Here is a 12,306-nt window from a genome sequence, read left to right on the forward strand (position 1 = left end):
GATGGTTATGAGCCACCATGTGGTTGCTGGGATTTGAACTCCGGACCTTCGGAAGAGCAGTCGGGTGCTCTTACCCACTGAGCCATCTCACCAGCCCAAAATTAAATTTTCTAAGATACTCAGACACATTCATACATAGGCAGGACAGAACCATGTTCCCTTGAATGAGGATCCCATAGCTGACTTTTGTATACACTGTGACTTGTTAAAGAATGTCACACATGCGGAAACACAGAAATCACATAGTAAGAGCTCTGGAGTTCCCAAGGACACATCTGGCTGCTGTGATCATCTGAAGTGGCTCTTGACAACCCCCACAGGCCGGGTGGATCATTCTGCTCCCCTGTTTTCCTAGTAAGACAGGGGTGGGGGGAGTCGGGGGCGGGCATTTCCAGTTTATTTTCTATGCAAAAGCTATTTTTGGTTAGTTTTCTTGCCCATTCCCCTCTGGCCTCTATAGCACTGTGTTGGAATATAGCAGTGCTCTGGGAATATAGCGCACACTTATCACAGTTCACATAGTGGAGCAATTGTGCAGATGCTCAACTTCCTTTGCCTTCTCCCATTCCTGATCTGGTCCTCTCATCTATTTTCTCTTCTCTTAGAACCACATCACAATTGCTGTACACCTCCAGCTTACTAGAAATTAGTACTGAAGGCTTATACTGAAGGCTAGTACTGGGTTGGTCTGAGGCTGCTTGTTTTCTAATGCTAAATACTGGCTCTCAACATCTGCTTGACCTCAGTGGTGACAAGCAGATCCTCCCTCACAGGATGCTATGTAAACCTTGCAGGGAAAGCAGCAAGTAACAAGGTCCATAATGGCTGGAAGATAAGTTAGAATAGCTCCTGCCCAATCTAGGCTATGGCTTGTAAATAAAATTCCTAGATTTTGTGTCTTTTTTTATAGGCTAGATAGAATGGTTAATTTAATTTACAAAGGCTGGCCACACTCACGCAAAGTTCCTCTGTCTGCCTCCTTCCAATACTAAAGTCTCATCTCGTACTGTATAATAATTTTGTGTGGAAAACTCCTTTGGCATTCGTGTGTATGTGTGTACGGTGTCGTATGTACATGTGTACATTTGTTTGTACATGTGTATGTCTGTGGATTTAGAAGCCAGAATCATATATGGTGTGTTTCTCCTTGATCACTGTGTTTCTTTGGGGACCAGAGTCTCATCAGTTAGCGAGGTTGCCTGGCCAATAAGCTTCAGGGAGCTACTTGTCTCTACCTGCACCAGTGCTGGGCTTACAGGCACACTACCTGCACTAGTGCTGGGCTTATAGTCACACTACCTGCACCAGTGCTGGGCTTACAGGCACAATACCTGCACCAGTGCTGGGCTTACAGGCACACTACCTGCACCAGTGCTGGGCTTACAGGCACACTACCTGCACCAGTGCTGGGCTTACAGTCACACTACCTGCACCAGTGCTGGGCTTACAGTCACACTACCTGTACCAATGCTGGGCTTACAGGCACACTACCTGCACCAGTGCTGGGCTTACAGGCACATACCACTGTGCCAAACTTTTTGCATGAATTTTGGGGATCTGAATGTAGGTCTTCATGCATGTATGGCAGGCACTTTACCAACTAAGCAGTCTCCCTTGTCTCTCTGGCCATTCTTTAAGGAATCTGTGACAATTCTTGTGCTCTTTCACTTGGGACTGTCTTGGTTGTTGCTTATTCCTTTTTTTATGTTTTTTGTTTGTTTGTTTGTTTGTTTTTTTTGTCTGAGACAGGGTTTTTCTGTGTAGTCCTGGCTATCCTGNAATTCACTCTGTAGACCAGGCTGGCCTTGAATTCAGAAATCCACCTGCCTCTGCCTCCNNAGNGCTGGGATTAAAGGCATGCATCACCACTGCCCGGCATTGTTCCTTATTCCTACGGGACATTTTGGCTGGAGACAGAAGGCAGTATCGGAAAAGTCATCCAGCTTTTCCAGGCTCCTCAGTTTCTTTGAGGAAACCACTGTCCCTGTGTTTTCGTCCTACAGGGAGACACAGCCTCCTGGCTGCTCTCCACACTGTCTGTGACATCCTCCTGTCTGCTCTCCACACTGTGTCTGTGACATCCTCCTGGCTGCTCTCCACACTGTGTCTGTGACATCCTCCTGTCTGCTCTCCACACTGTGTCTGTGACATCCTCCTGGCTGCTCTCCACACTGTGTCTGTGGTGTTTGTTAGTCTGCCTTGGAGAATCATGGTAGGAATTTCTTCAGATGTATGCAGTTGAAGGTTCATTCCCCTCTTTTTTTCCTTTTTCTTTTCTCCATTCATTTTCTCTCTTTCTTTTCAGACAGGGTTTCTGTATAGTTCTGTTTGTCTTGGAACTCACTTTATAGACCAGGCTGGTCTCCAACTTAGAGTTCCGACTGCCTCTGCCTCCTGAGCGCTGGGATAAACAAAGACGTGCATCACCACTGCCCAGCTTACTCTTCCTCTTATTGTCACAAATGCATTTGTGACATTATGAATTATAAATGAATTTGGGGAGCTTGAGGTCATTAGTTCTTCCAGGTTCTTTGGTCCTGGCCACTCGTTTCTCCATTCCTTTGGACCCTTTTAACATAAACATTGGACACTGTGCTGTGAACAGACTATAGTGCTAGTCAGTGTTCACTGGCTTCCGCCTGCCACTGTCAGAGGCAGCTCCTGTCCACTGTCCCACCCTCTTACTGCTGCTGCACCCTACCACCAGGCCTCGGGTGTGGCTCTAACTCTCCATGTGACTCTAAATCCCTGTGCGCTCAGGGAGATGTTCACTTAGTTCAGTTGTAAACAAGTGTGTTTAAACATCCATACAACGGCTGCTTCAAGGTTTCTATCAGAAGCTTGGGCAGTGGTGTGTGCTTGTGGTTATAGAAATCTGAGTTTAATGTTGGCTTGAACAGCAAAGCTAGACTACCACCTTAAAACAAAGAACATACCTCTCCAGTTTCCCTGCCTATCTCAGGGCTAGCCTCTCTCTGCTCACTGCCTTTCTGCACCTATGGACCTCCTCCTGGTTCTAGGTTTGATGAGTGGTTTTTCTTCCTCCCTTTCTTTCTTTTTAACTTTAAAACATATTTGTTTTATGTGTATGAGTGTTTTGCCTGCATATGTATGTATACCACATGTGTGCCTGGTGCAGAAGAGGTCAGAAGAGGGTACTGGAGATCTCCTGGGGATTTTCACATGACTTTAATCCCAGCAGGCAGAGGCAGGTGAATTGCTATGTTTGAGGCCAATCTGGTCTACAGAGCAAAATCTAGGACAGCCAGGGCTACACAGAGAAAGCCTGTTTCAAAAAAACCAAAAAAGGAAAACAAACAAACAAAAAAAGAAAGAGAGACAGGGAGGGAGGGAGGGAAGGAGGAAGGAAGGAAGGAAGGAAGGAAGCAAGCAAGCAAGCAACCTGATACGGAGCTTACAGATGGCTGTCACCCACCATGTGACTGCTGGGAACCAAACACACATTCATTGTGAAGACAGCACGTGTCTTACCGGTAGAGTCATCTCTCTGCCCTGCCTGACAGGTGAATTTTCAATCAAACCTAGACACATGGATACACAGCAGAAGAATATGGATGGAATTCTACTTTCAGCCTCACTGGCTTCCTCTGACACTGCTGGGTTGGGGTACCACCTTTACAGATGCTGGGGTAGGGTGGGTACCACTTCTTTTACAGATGCTATAGTTACGATTTTGCAGCTAATAGACATAGTCACTCTGGTATCTGGTTTCCTCAACCAAACACAAACCTTGACCTCTGTTTCATATCCTACAGTCAAAACCATCCCCTGGATGCTTCTCCACAGGGAACAAAGGCACAGCACCAGTTAGTTCCTTGTGCTCTCTATCCCATTCCTCATCTCGAGGTTCCTTGTGGTCCAGCTGCTATAAGTCACAGAGGTGTCTCTCCACACTGCTCCTTGGTCCTCCCCACAAGTTAAGGGATGAATTTTAAGACAAGCGAGGACACAGACTCCTCACTTTGCTCTGGCCGACTCCCTAAGGTAAACACTTGTCCAGCAGGACTATGGGGTGGTCTGCACCCCCTACCCTACTCTGCTGACACCCTGGCTGCCAGGGCATAAGGTCCTCATTATTGTTACTGCTTCCCACACAGCTCCCAGTGACACCACAGGACCCCTGCTGCCCCCACCTGACACTTGTCCCTTACTACCTGCTGAGGACAGAAGTCAGCTCTTTGTCAGCTCCCTGACACCTTCCCAGAGTAAGGCCATCCTGGCAAGGGTGGAGGTAGCTAACCCTTGGCTTGCTCATTGAGTTCTTCCTGAAAGAAGAATCTTGGTCATTACAGTCAATTCCTGTATTTCAGAAAAATAACATAAGCAAGCAAGCAAAACCAAGAAGGACAGCAAAGACAAAGACCCCAGATGCCCCAACCTATGACACTGAAGGTGAACTATGATTAATATGTTAGGGAAAGAAAAGTAAGGGCCAGGTGTGATAATACATGCCTTTAATCTCGGTACCTGAGAGGGAGAGGCAGATAGATCTCTGTAAATTAAAGGCCAGCCTAGTCTACATAGTGAGTTCCAATACAGCCAGGGCTAAGTAGAGAACCTTTGCCCACCTTAAGATAGATAGATAGATAGATAGATAGATAGATAGATAGATAGATAGATAGACAGACAGACAAGACAGACAGACAGACGGGGAGGTAAGGGGAGGGGAGGGGAGGGGAGGGGAGGGAAATTAGGAAGGAAGGAACGAAGGCAGGCAAGCCAGGCCTGGTAGTCCACCAATGAGTCCCATGATTTGGGTGGCATAGGCAGGAAGATTAGTAAGTTCAAGGTTGGGCTGGAAACTGAGACTCGGTCCAAATTAAAAAGCAAAGAAGGAGTGCTGGTGCTAAGTGTGCAGGGACATTCGGGGACATGCCTGCTGTATGGCTCCTAGTACTTAATGAGGTGGAAGCAAGTGGAACAAGAGTCGAAGGCCAGGGTAGCAAAATGGCACTCCCCACCAAGAGACCTGAGTGTGACCCCTGAGACCAACATGACAGAACTAAAAGAACAGACTCATACAAATATAGCTGACTCCACACATACCCGTGTGGACATGTGTGAGATGCCCATGCCTGTGTGCATACACACAGACTCACTAAATAAATGTTTAAAAAGTTGTTTTAAAAGAGTTAAATGCTAATCACGACTACCTAGTGAACTGGTGGTTAGCCTGGGTCACATGACACCCAGCCTTGGAAGACAGAACTCCTCAAAGCACGCTGGCTCGGAAGTCAGCCATGGTGTAATCATGGGTTTGACTGGAAGACCCTGCTGTACTGAGCAAGATGGAGGAACAATCAAGGATGAGCGCTAACATCTTCCTAGGGCTTCCAGATGCATGTGAACCCACTCACCTTCCCAGATACATGCAAACAGACAGACACATAAACACTACACACACGCATGGAAAGTGGAAAAAAGAAAAGCGAGTGGGGCTGGAGAGGCGTCTCAGCAGGCCTGAGTTCCATCACCCCAGCTCCCATCCCACACCCTCCTCTGATCTCCAGGGGCACCAGGCACACACATGGTACATATAGATATATGCAGACAAAATATTCACATATATATAAAAAATACTACTTAAAAAAAAAGGAAAAGAAAGTTGAGGATGTAACTCAGGAGCCAGGGTGTTTCCATAGCATGGGCGGCTTTGGATTCAACCCCAAGGACTGCTCTCCCAAGGGGGATAAACAAAACAAAACTGAGGTCTGGTGGTTTATGCTTGTAATCCAAGCAATCAAGAGTGTGGAGCAGGAAGATTGCCAAAAATGTGAGGCTAGCCTGGATCATTTAGTGAGTTTTAGGCTAGCCTGAGCTATGTAAGAAAAAGGAATGACAAGAAAATGTAAAAGAAAAATGAGAAGACTGAGCATTGTAGACTGAAAAGGTGACCAAGACACAAAGACAGGAAGGTACCGCACAGTGGCCAGAACAGTGCCCTACAATAGGGGAGGCTTTTGGCCCACCTCACCTTATCATCAGCCTTTATGGACCTCAGGCGCATGGTGAGCTGGAAACGCAGGAAGTTGTTGGTGCCAATGGACTGAAGCTCCAGCAGCTTGCACAGTGCTACCAGCTGAGGCCTCGTGAGGTTATCCAGGGTCAGTTCATCCTCAAACAGTTTGGAAAAACGCATGATTTCCTCATTGCTGGGTCTCTCCCCCGTCTCCCGGATCTGCAGAAGTAATCCCAAGTATTATTCAATATGCATTCTCCTGTCCCCACAGCTAACCTCTGGTCCCAGCTGAAAGGAAGCAAGGGAGAGAGGGTGCAGCTCTAGACCACCTACTGCTCGCCAAGCTCTCCCAGGAGCTGTCAGCCTCAGGCAGCTAAGCCTGGGCTGCACCACTATACAGAGGATCAGTACCCGCAGCACCATGCAGGCTGCTGTGGTCTCCCAGGAGCCTGGGTGTGCCAGCTGTGGGACCGCTCTGCTGTTTTCTTTCCATCAGGGCTGTGGGGCAGTGACCTGAGATCTCATGCCACAACCCCATTTCTCAGTGGCAGGAAGAGGTCACCTTTGTATATACTTACAGCTCCCATGAGAGGGAATGAGCACAGGGAGTAGGCAGTTAGCTTAAGCTCTGTTCTAGGGGCTTGAGTCTGCTGAGGAGGAGGAGGAAGAGGACAAGGAAGAGGAGGAAGAGGAGGAAGAAAAGAAAAAGGAGGAGGAAAAGGAGGAAGGGGGGAAAGGAAAAGGAAGGAGGGAGGAGGAGGAGGAGCAGCAGCAGCAGTGGCAGTGGTGGTGGCAATGGCAGAAGGAAGAAGAGGGAAGAAAAGCCTCACAGTGCTTGACATCTGAATCGTGTGACACGGGGAGTACTGCACCTTCTGGAAAAACGCCGAGAAATCTTTGGTGGCACTCCCTTTGGCTGCCTTGTTCTTCAGGGCCATTTCCTCTATGGTGTCCTGGAGAAACTTGGCCAGCTCCAGCTTCACCCTCAGCTCCTTCTTCAGCCTTTCCTCCTGTGAGAGCAAAGTGAAGGTTATGTTCCAGTCCTACTCTGACCCTCTGTACTCCGCCACCACCAAAGCAGGTTCGAAGCCTGCTCAGACTGCTGCCCACTACAAGACAAGTCTCCCACATGCCATACCCCTCAAGGAACAAAATCTAAGTAAGATATACTCAAATATTCCATGGTTCTAAAAAAAAGTCTGTGTGAATCCCTACCCTATCTCAATAGCAGAAGTTGGTAAACTTGTCCCAGTGAGGGGCCAGACAGTGAGGCTCTGGGGCCTCTGGGGTTATTTGGTCTGATCAATCACCTGACTAGCTGGTGCTTCATAAAGGAACCAGTTGACACATATGAAACAGTGTTTGGAGGTCTGGAGAGAATTTTAGACTCATTTTCTGTTTGGTGTGTGTATGTGTGTGTTGACTTATGTGAGTGTGGACACCCGGTGTGAGCAGAGGGTACCTTGGCCCTTACCATCTACCTGTTGGAGACAGGGTTTCTTCTTTGTTGCTTGTGACTAGCTAGCTGGCACACCATCTTTTGGGAACTGTCCTGTCTCCACCTTACATTTTGTCACAGGAGCACCGAGGTTACCGGTGCACTACCCTGCTTGCTTTTACATGGCTGCAGAGATTTAAGTTCAAGACCTTGTGCTTTCCTGCAAGTACTTCTTTACCCGCTTTGCTGTCTCCCCAGTCCTCAGACTAGACTCATTCAAGTGCACTCAAAGTCCCAGTGCCCTTACCTTGATAGACTGGGTCTCGAACGTGGAGGGCAGCATGTTGGGGAAGAGCTTCACAACTACAGGCAGCAGGAATTCCATGAAGGGCACCACCACGAACACCAGGAAGGGCACTAGACGGAAGAGGTCTGCACAAATCCGGAGAAACTGCAAAGATGTGGGTTCATGAGCAGTGACAGGGCAGGCAGGGGTATTTCTCCCACCCTCACTACAAACTGAGCTACATGGTGAGGTGACCCGAGAGCTCTTGGCATATACTTCAGAAACCCATTTCTCTCTCTGAATCCAAACTGCATGCCAATGGCCTTCACTAAAAGGGATAGGTGCTAACTTACAGGTCACCAGACACACGGGGCATGTGTAGGGATAAACAAAACAGGCTCAAAGGAGGACAATTTAGACATGATAACAATCTTCGAAAGATGTCTTGGACCACTCCCTGCAAGTAGGGGGCCTGTGAAGTCCTTCAAATGAGTTTATAATTTCCCATAGTGGAGTCTATTACAGGCCATGGTCTAGACAATTTCTTAGATGCTTTAATGTCTTAGAACGTACTCGCTTATTTTTAATGGTTCCAATCTCTATGTATAATTTTTATTTTGATGTATTTATGTGTATCAATGTTTGCTTGTATGTAGGTAGGGAGGTACAGCATGTGTGGCCTGGTTCACAAAGAGGTCAAAAGAGGGTGTCTAACTAGAGTTAGAGATGGTTGTGAGATTGAACACAGGTCCTCTGCAAGATCAACAAGTGTTCTAAACCACTGAGACATCTCTCCAGCCCCATGGTCTCAATCATCCTTAGCTCCAACTTTTTACTGGGTTTTCTGGCCCAAGTACAAGTTTTTCAAGTTTTTTTTACTCAGTTTTTTGCTCTTGATCCTTATTATAAATCTGGTAAGAACATCTAGGAATAAACTATTCCACAGCCTGACTATGTTTTTCTTAAAATTTCCACTGCAAAATTAGTCACCTTTAAACTCAAGCTCCCACAGTTTGAAGACACAGATGAAATTTAGACAAGTTCTTTGCCAGAACAGAACACGAGTGACCTCCAGCCCAATTCTCAATCAAGTCCTGTTTCCAACTGAAAATTGACGTTGGTGGCATGCCTGTGCGCTTGCCTGTGTGCTTGCATGTGCACGCACGTGTGTGCCATGGCCCACAATTGACATTAGGTGTCATTTGTTTGTTATTGCTCTTCATTTAATATTTGAAGAGACTATCTATCTCTGAACCTGGAGCTTGCTGCTTTGGCTATGCTGGCTAACCAGTGACCCCAAACCCTGCCTGTCTCCACAACCCCAGAGTTTATAGACATGTGCCACCAAGTCCAGCTTTTTTTTTTTTTAAAGATTTATTTATTTATTATATGTAAGTACACTGTAGCTGTCTTCAGACACTCCAGAAGAGGATGGTTATGAGCCACCATGTGGTTGCTGGGATTTGAACTCTGGACCTTCGGAAGAGCAGTCGGGTGCTCTTACCCACTGAGCCATCTCACCAGCCCCAAGTCCAGCTTTAATGCAGGTGCCAGGAATCTGAACTCTGCCTCATGCTTTACAGCAAATACTTTAGCCCCTGACTAACTACATGGTCTTTACTGGCCATATTTCTGTCAGAATTTTGGTCTTCTGAGCTCCTGACAGAATCACTCACTAAGCTTTGTCCAAATTATTCCTTATACCAGTTCCAAAGGCTTAAGAACTGCAGGGTCAGGATTAATAACACATGCCCGTTTCTGGTATCAGCTTTCTGTATTGACACATTTTCTTATAACTGCCTAAAACACCTGAGAGAACAATTTAACTGACGGAAGAATTTATCTTTGCTCATGGTCTCGTAAGTTCCCATCCATCATGGTACCCATGGATTGGCAGAGCAGAGAAGCTCACATCAGGGTAGCCAGGAGGCAACAACAAGGGAGCAGACGACAACAGAGTCACAAGGGCGTGACTCCAGTGATCTATCTCATTTCCTCCACCTGGGCTTAGAGTGCATTAGATCACAGCCCTGACAATATAATCATTTCTCAATGACTTGACTTCTGTGGACTCTTGCACACATGTGGTATATATAATACACATAAAAACCATGCATTGTTTCCTTTTTTCTATGATTTATTTATTTTTACTTTATGTACATTGCTGTTTTGACTGCACATTGGTCTGTGTGAGGGTGTCAGATCCCCTGAAACCGGAGTTACATACAGTTGTGAGCTGTCATGTGGTACTGGAAACTGAACCTGGGTCCTTTGGTAGAGCAGCCCGTGCTCTTAACTGCTGAGCTATCTCTCCAGCCCCAAAATACATATATTTTAAAAATTAATTAAAAGAATAAAATTTCGCTGGACAGTGGTGGGCACACGCCTTTAATCCCAGCACTTGGGAGGCAGAAGCAAGCCTATTTCTGAGTTTGAGGCCAGCCTGGTTTACAGAGTGAGTTCCAGGACAGCCAGGGCTATACAGAGAAACCCTGTCTCGAAAAACAAACAAATAAACAAACAAACAAAGGGAAAGAATAAATTTGGGTTGGGGAGCCAGGCATAGTGATGGTATGGCATTTGGGAGGACAAATAAGAGGACTTTGAAACCAGCCTGGGTTACACAGTGGGAGTAACGGTGTAGCCTTTTGTCCCGGCTTGAGAGACAGAGACAGGTGGATCACAGATGGATCACTATGAGTTCAAGGCCACTCTGGTCTATATATCAAGTTCCAGGACAGCACTGGCTACATAGTAAAACCCTGTCTAAGGGGATAAAAAGGTAAACAGGGGGAACAAGATGGCTTACCGATTATGAATACTTGCTGCTCTTGTAGAGGACTCATGTTCAATTCTCAGCATCCACATGGCAACTTACAACTATCTGTACTTCCAGTCGGTTTTTTTTTTTTTTTGGTTTTTCGAGACAGGATTTCTCTGTGTAGCCCTGGCTGTCTTGGAACTCACTCTGTAGACCAGGCTGGCCTCGAACTCAGAAATCCACCTGTCTCTGCCTCCTAAGTGCTGGGATTAAAGGCGTGTGCCACCACACCCAGTTGTACTTCCAGTCTTAAGAGATCTGATGCCCTCTTCTGGGCTCCGAGGATACAGGCATGCACATACACACATACATGCTGGCAAAGCACTCATACACATAAAACAAAAAGAAATTTTCTAAACAAAGACATATTTGATATTGTTAAAAAATGTGACCCTAATACATTAGTATCTTAGATGGACTTCAACACAAAAGCAAATCAAGAAGCTAATTTTCTTTTTTCTTTCTCTGTGTGTCAGGAAAGAGCCCAAGGCCTCTTCTATATCAATATATTAAACACGTGCTTTACCACTAACACACTCAGCCCACCGAGCTAGTTGTTTACTGGCATGCAAAGTGCTGGTGGACAAGTGACGTAGAACTGTAAGGACTGAGAAACCAGAGCCATGTACATACACATAGCTATTGACATGTGTGTGTGTATGGGAAAATGTTCGTGTGAGTGCAGGCTTCTAGAGAGGCCAGCAGTAGGTGCAGGGATCCCCGGAGTGGGAGTTACAGGTGGTTGGGCTGGGAGCTGAACTTAGGTTCTCTGCAAGAACAGATCCTCTTCCCTGTAAGTCATTTCTCCAGCTTCAAATAGGGAGCAGGGCAGGGGTACCAGCCAAATTTTCATACCCTTGTAGGAGCGCTGGTGTGTCTTAAGCTCCCACAGGGATGGCTTACCACGCTCATGAGAACTCGGTGACAGCATCTCCCTACTTCAAACACACACAGAAGACAGATACAATAAATGCCCGCATGTGTTATGGCATCAACCACTTCTAGTTTCCTTCTTTTTTCATTTGTTTGTTTGTTTGTTGTTTATTGCATCTCACTATGTAGCCCTTGGTGGCCTAGAGCTCATTATGTAGACCAGGCTGGCCTTGAAGTCACAGAGACTCTCCTGCCTCCCAAGTACTGAGATTAAAGTTGTGTGCACTACCACACCTGGACTACCATTTCCAATCTATGCAGGTTCAGCGGGCATCTGCAAGTGCCGACCAGGCTATAATAAATACAGAAGCATGGGCCCACTGCCCACTGCAAAGGTATCATAGGTGAGAGAGCAGGTTTCTGAACAGCACAAAAGCACACGGGAATCTAACATGGTGCAGCTGGGCTGAGAAAGTAAGCTCAGGCCAAGGCTGGAGCACGCGGTCAGACTGCCGCTCAGAGGTTGCCTTCGTCTGGGAAGAGGACCCCCAGTACACATCTTACTTCTTTAAAAGGACTGCTGCTCCTCGGGTGCAGTCGGGTGGCCCCCCTGCCCACAGTGCAGGACAAGAGGGGTAGGAAGTGTGAACCACTTGGACCTGGGTTCTGTTTGAGAGTCTGGGTGGCTGCTAGGCACCCTGGAGGAACACAGGTTCCGAGGGCAGCCATAGCTTGAGCCTGAGCACCTCGAAGGTTGTCCGTTCTGCTGAGCTGACAGCAGCCGAGGCTTCCCAGAGACATACAAGAGTGGGTGGGGGAGGACCAGCCCTTGTTCTGAACATGCGTTCTGAGTGCACACAGAAAACCAGCAGGGGCACGGTGAGCAGTGAGCATGGCAGGGGTGGGGG

The 12,306-nt window shown here is 47.0% G+C and overlaps 1 protein-coding gene across 1 annotated transcript in view; it reads right to left on the reverse strand.

Annotated features, from left to right (window-relative positions):
- Letm1 (leucine zipper and EF-hand containing transmembrane protein 1) overlaps nucleotides 1-12,306 on the reverse strand; it is a 46,408-nt gene that overhangs the window by 15,616 nt on the left and 18,486 nt on the right. Inside the window, exons 4-6 of the mRNA XM_021210298.2 lie at nucleotides 7,726-7,869; nucleotides 6,853-6,990; nucleotides 5,996-6,199 (exon numbers count right to left, since the gene is read on the reverse strand). Coding sequence (XP_021065957.1) covers nucleotides 5,996-6,199; nucleotides 6,853-6,990; nucleotides 7,726-7,869 — 486 coding nt within the window. The remainder of the gene's footprint in view (nucleotides 1-5,995; nucleotides 6,200-6,852; nucleotides 6,991-7,725; nucleotides 7,870-12,306) is intronic.

Source organism: Mus pahari, chromosome 13, assembly GCF_900095145.1.
Source record: "Mus pahari chromosome 13, PAHARI_EIJ_v1.1, whole genome shotgun sequence".
Lineage (NCBI taxonomy): Eukaryota > Metazoa > Chordata > Mammalia > Rodentia > Muridae > Mus > Mus pahari.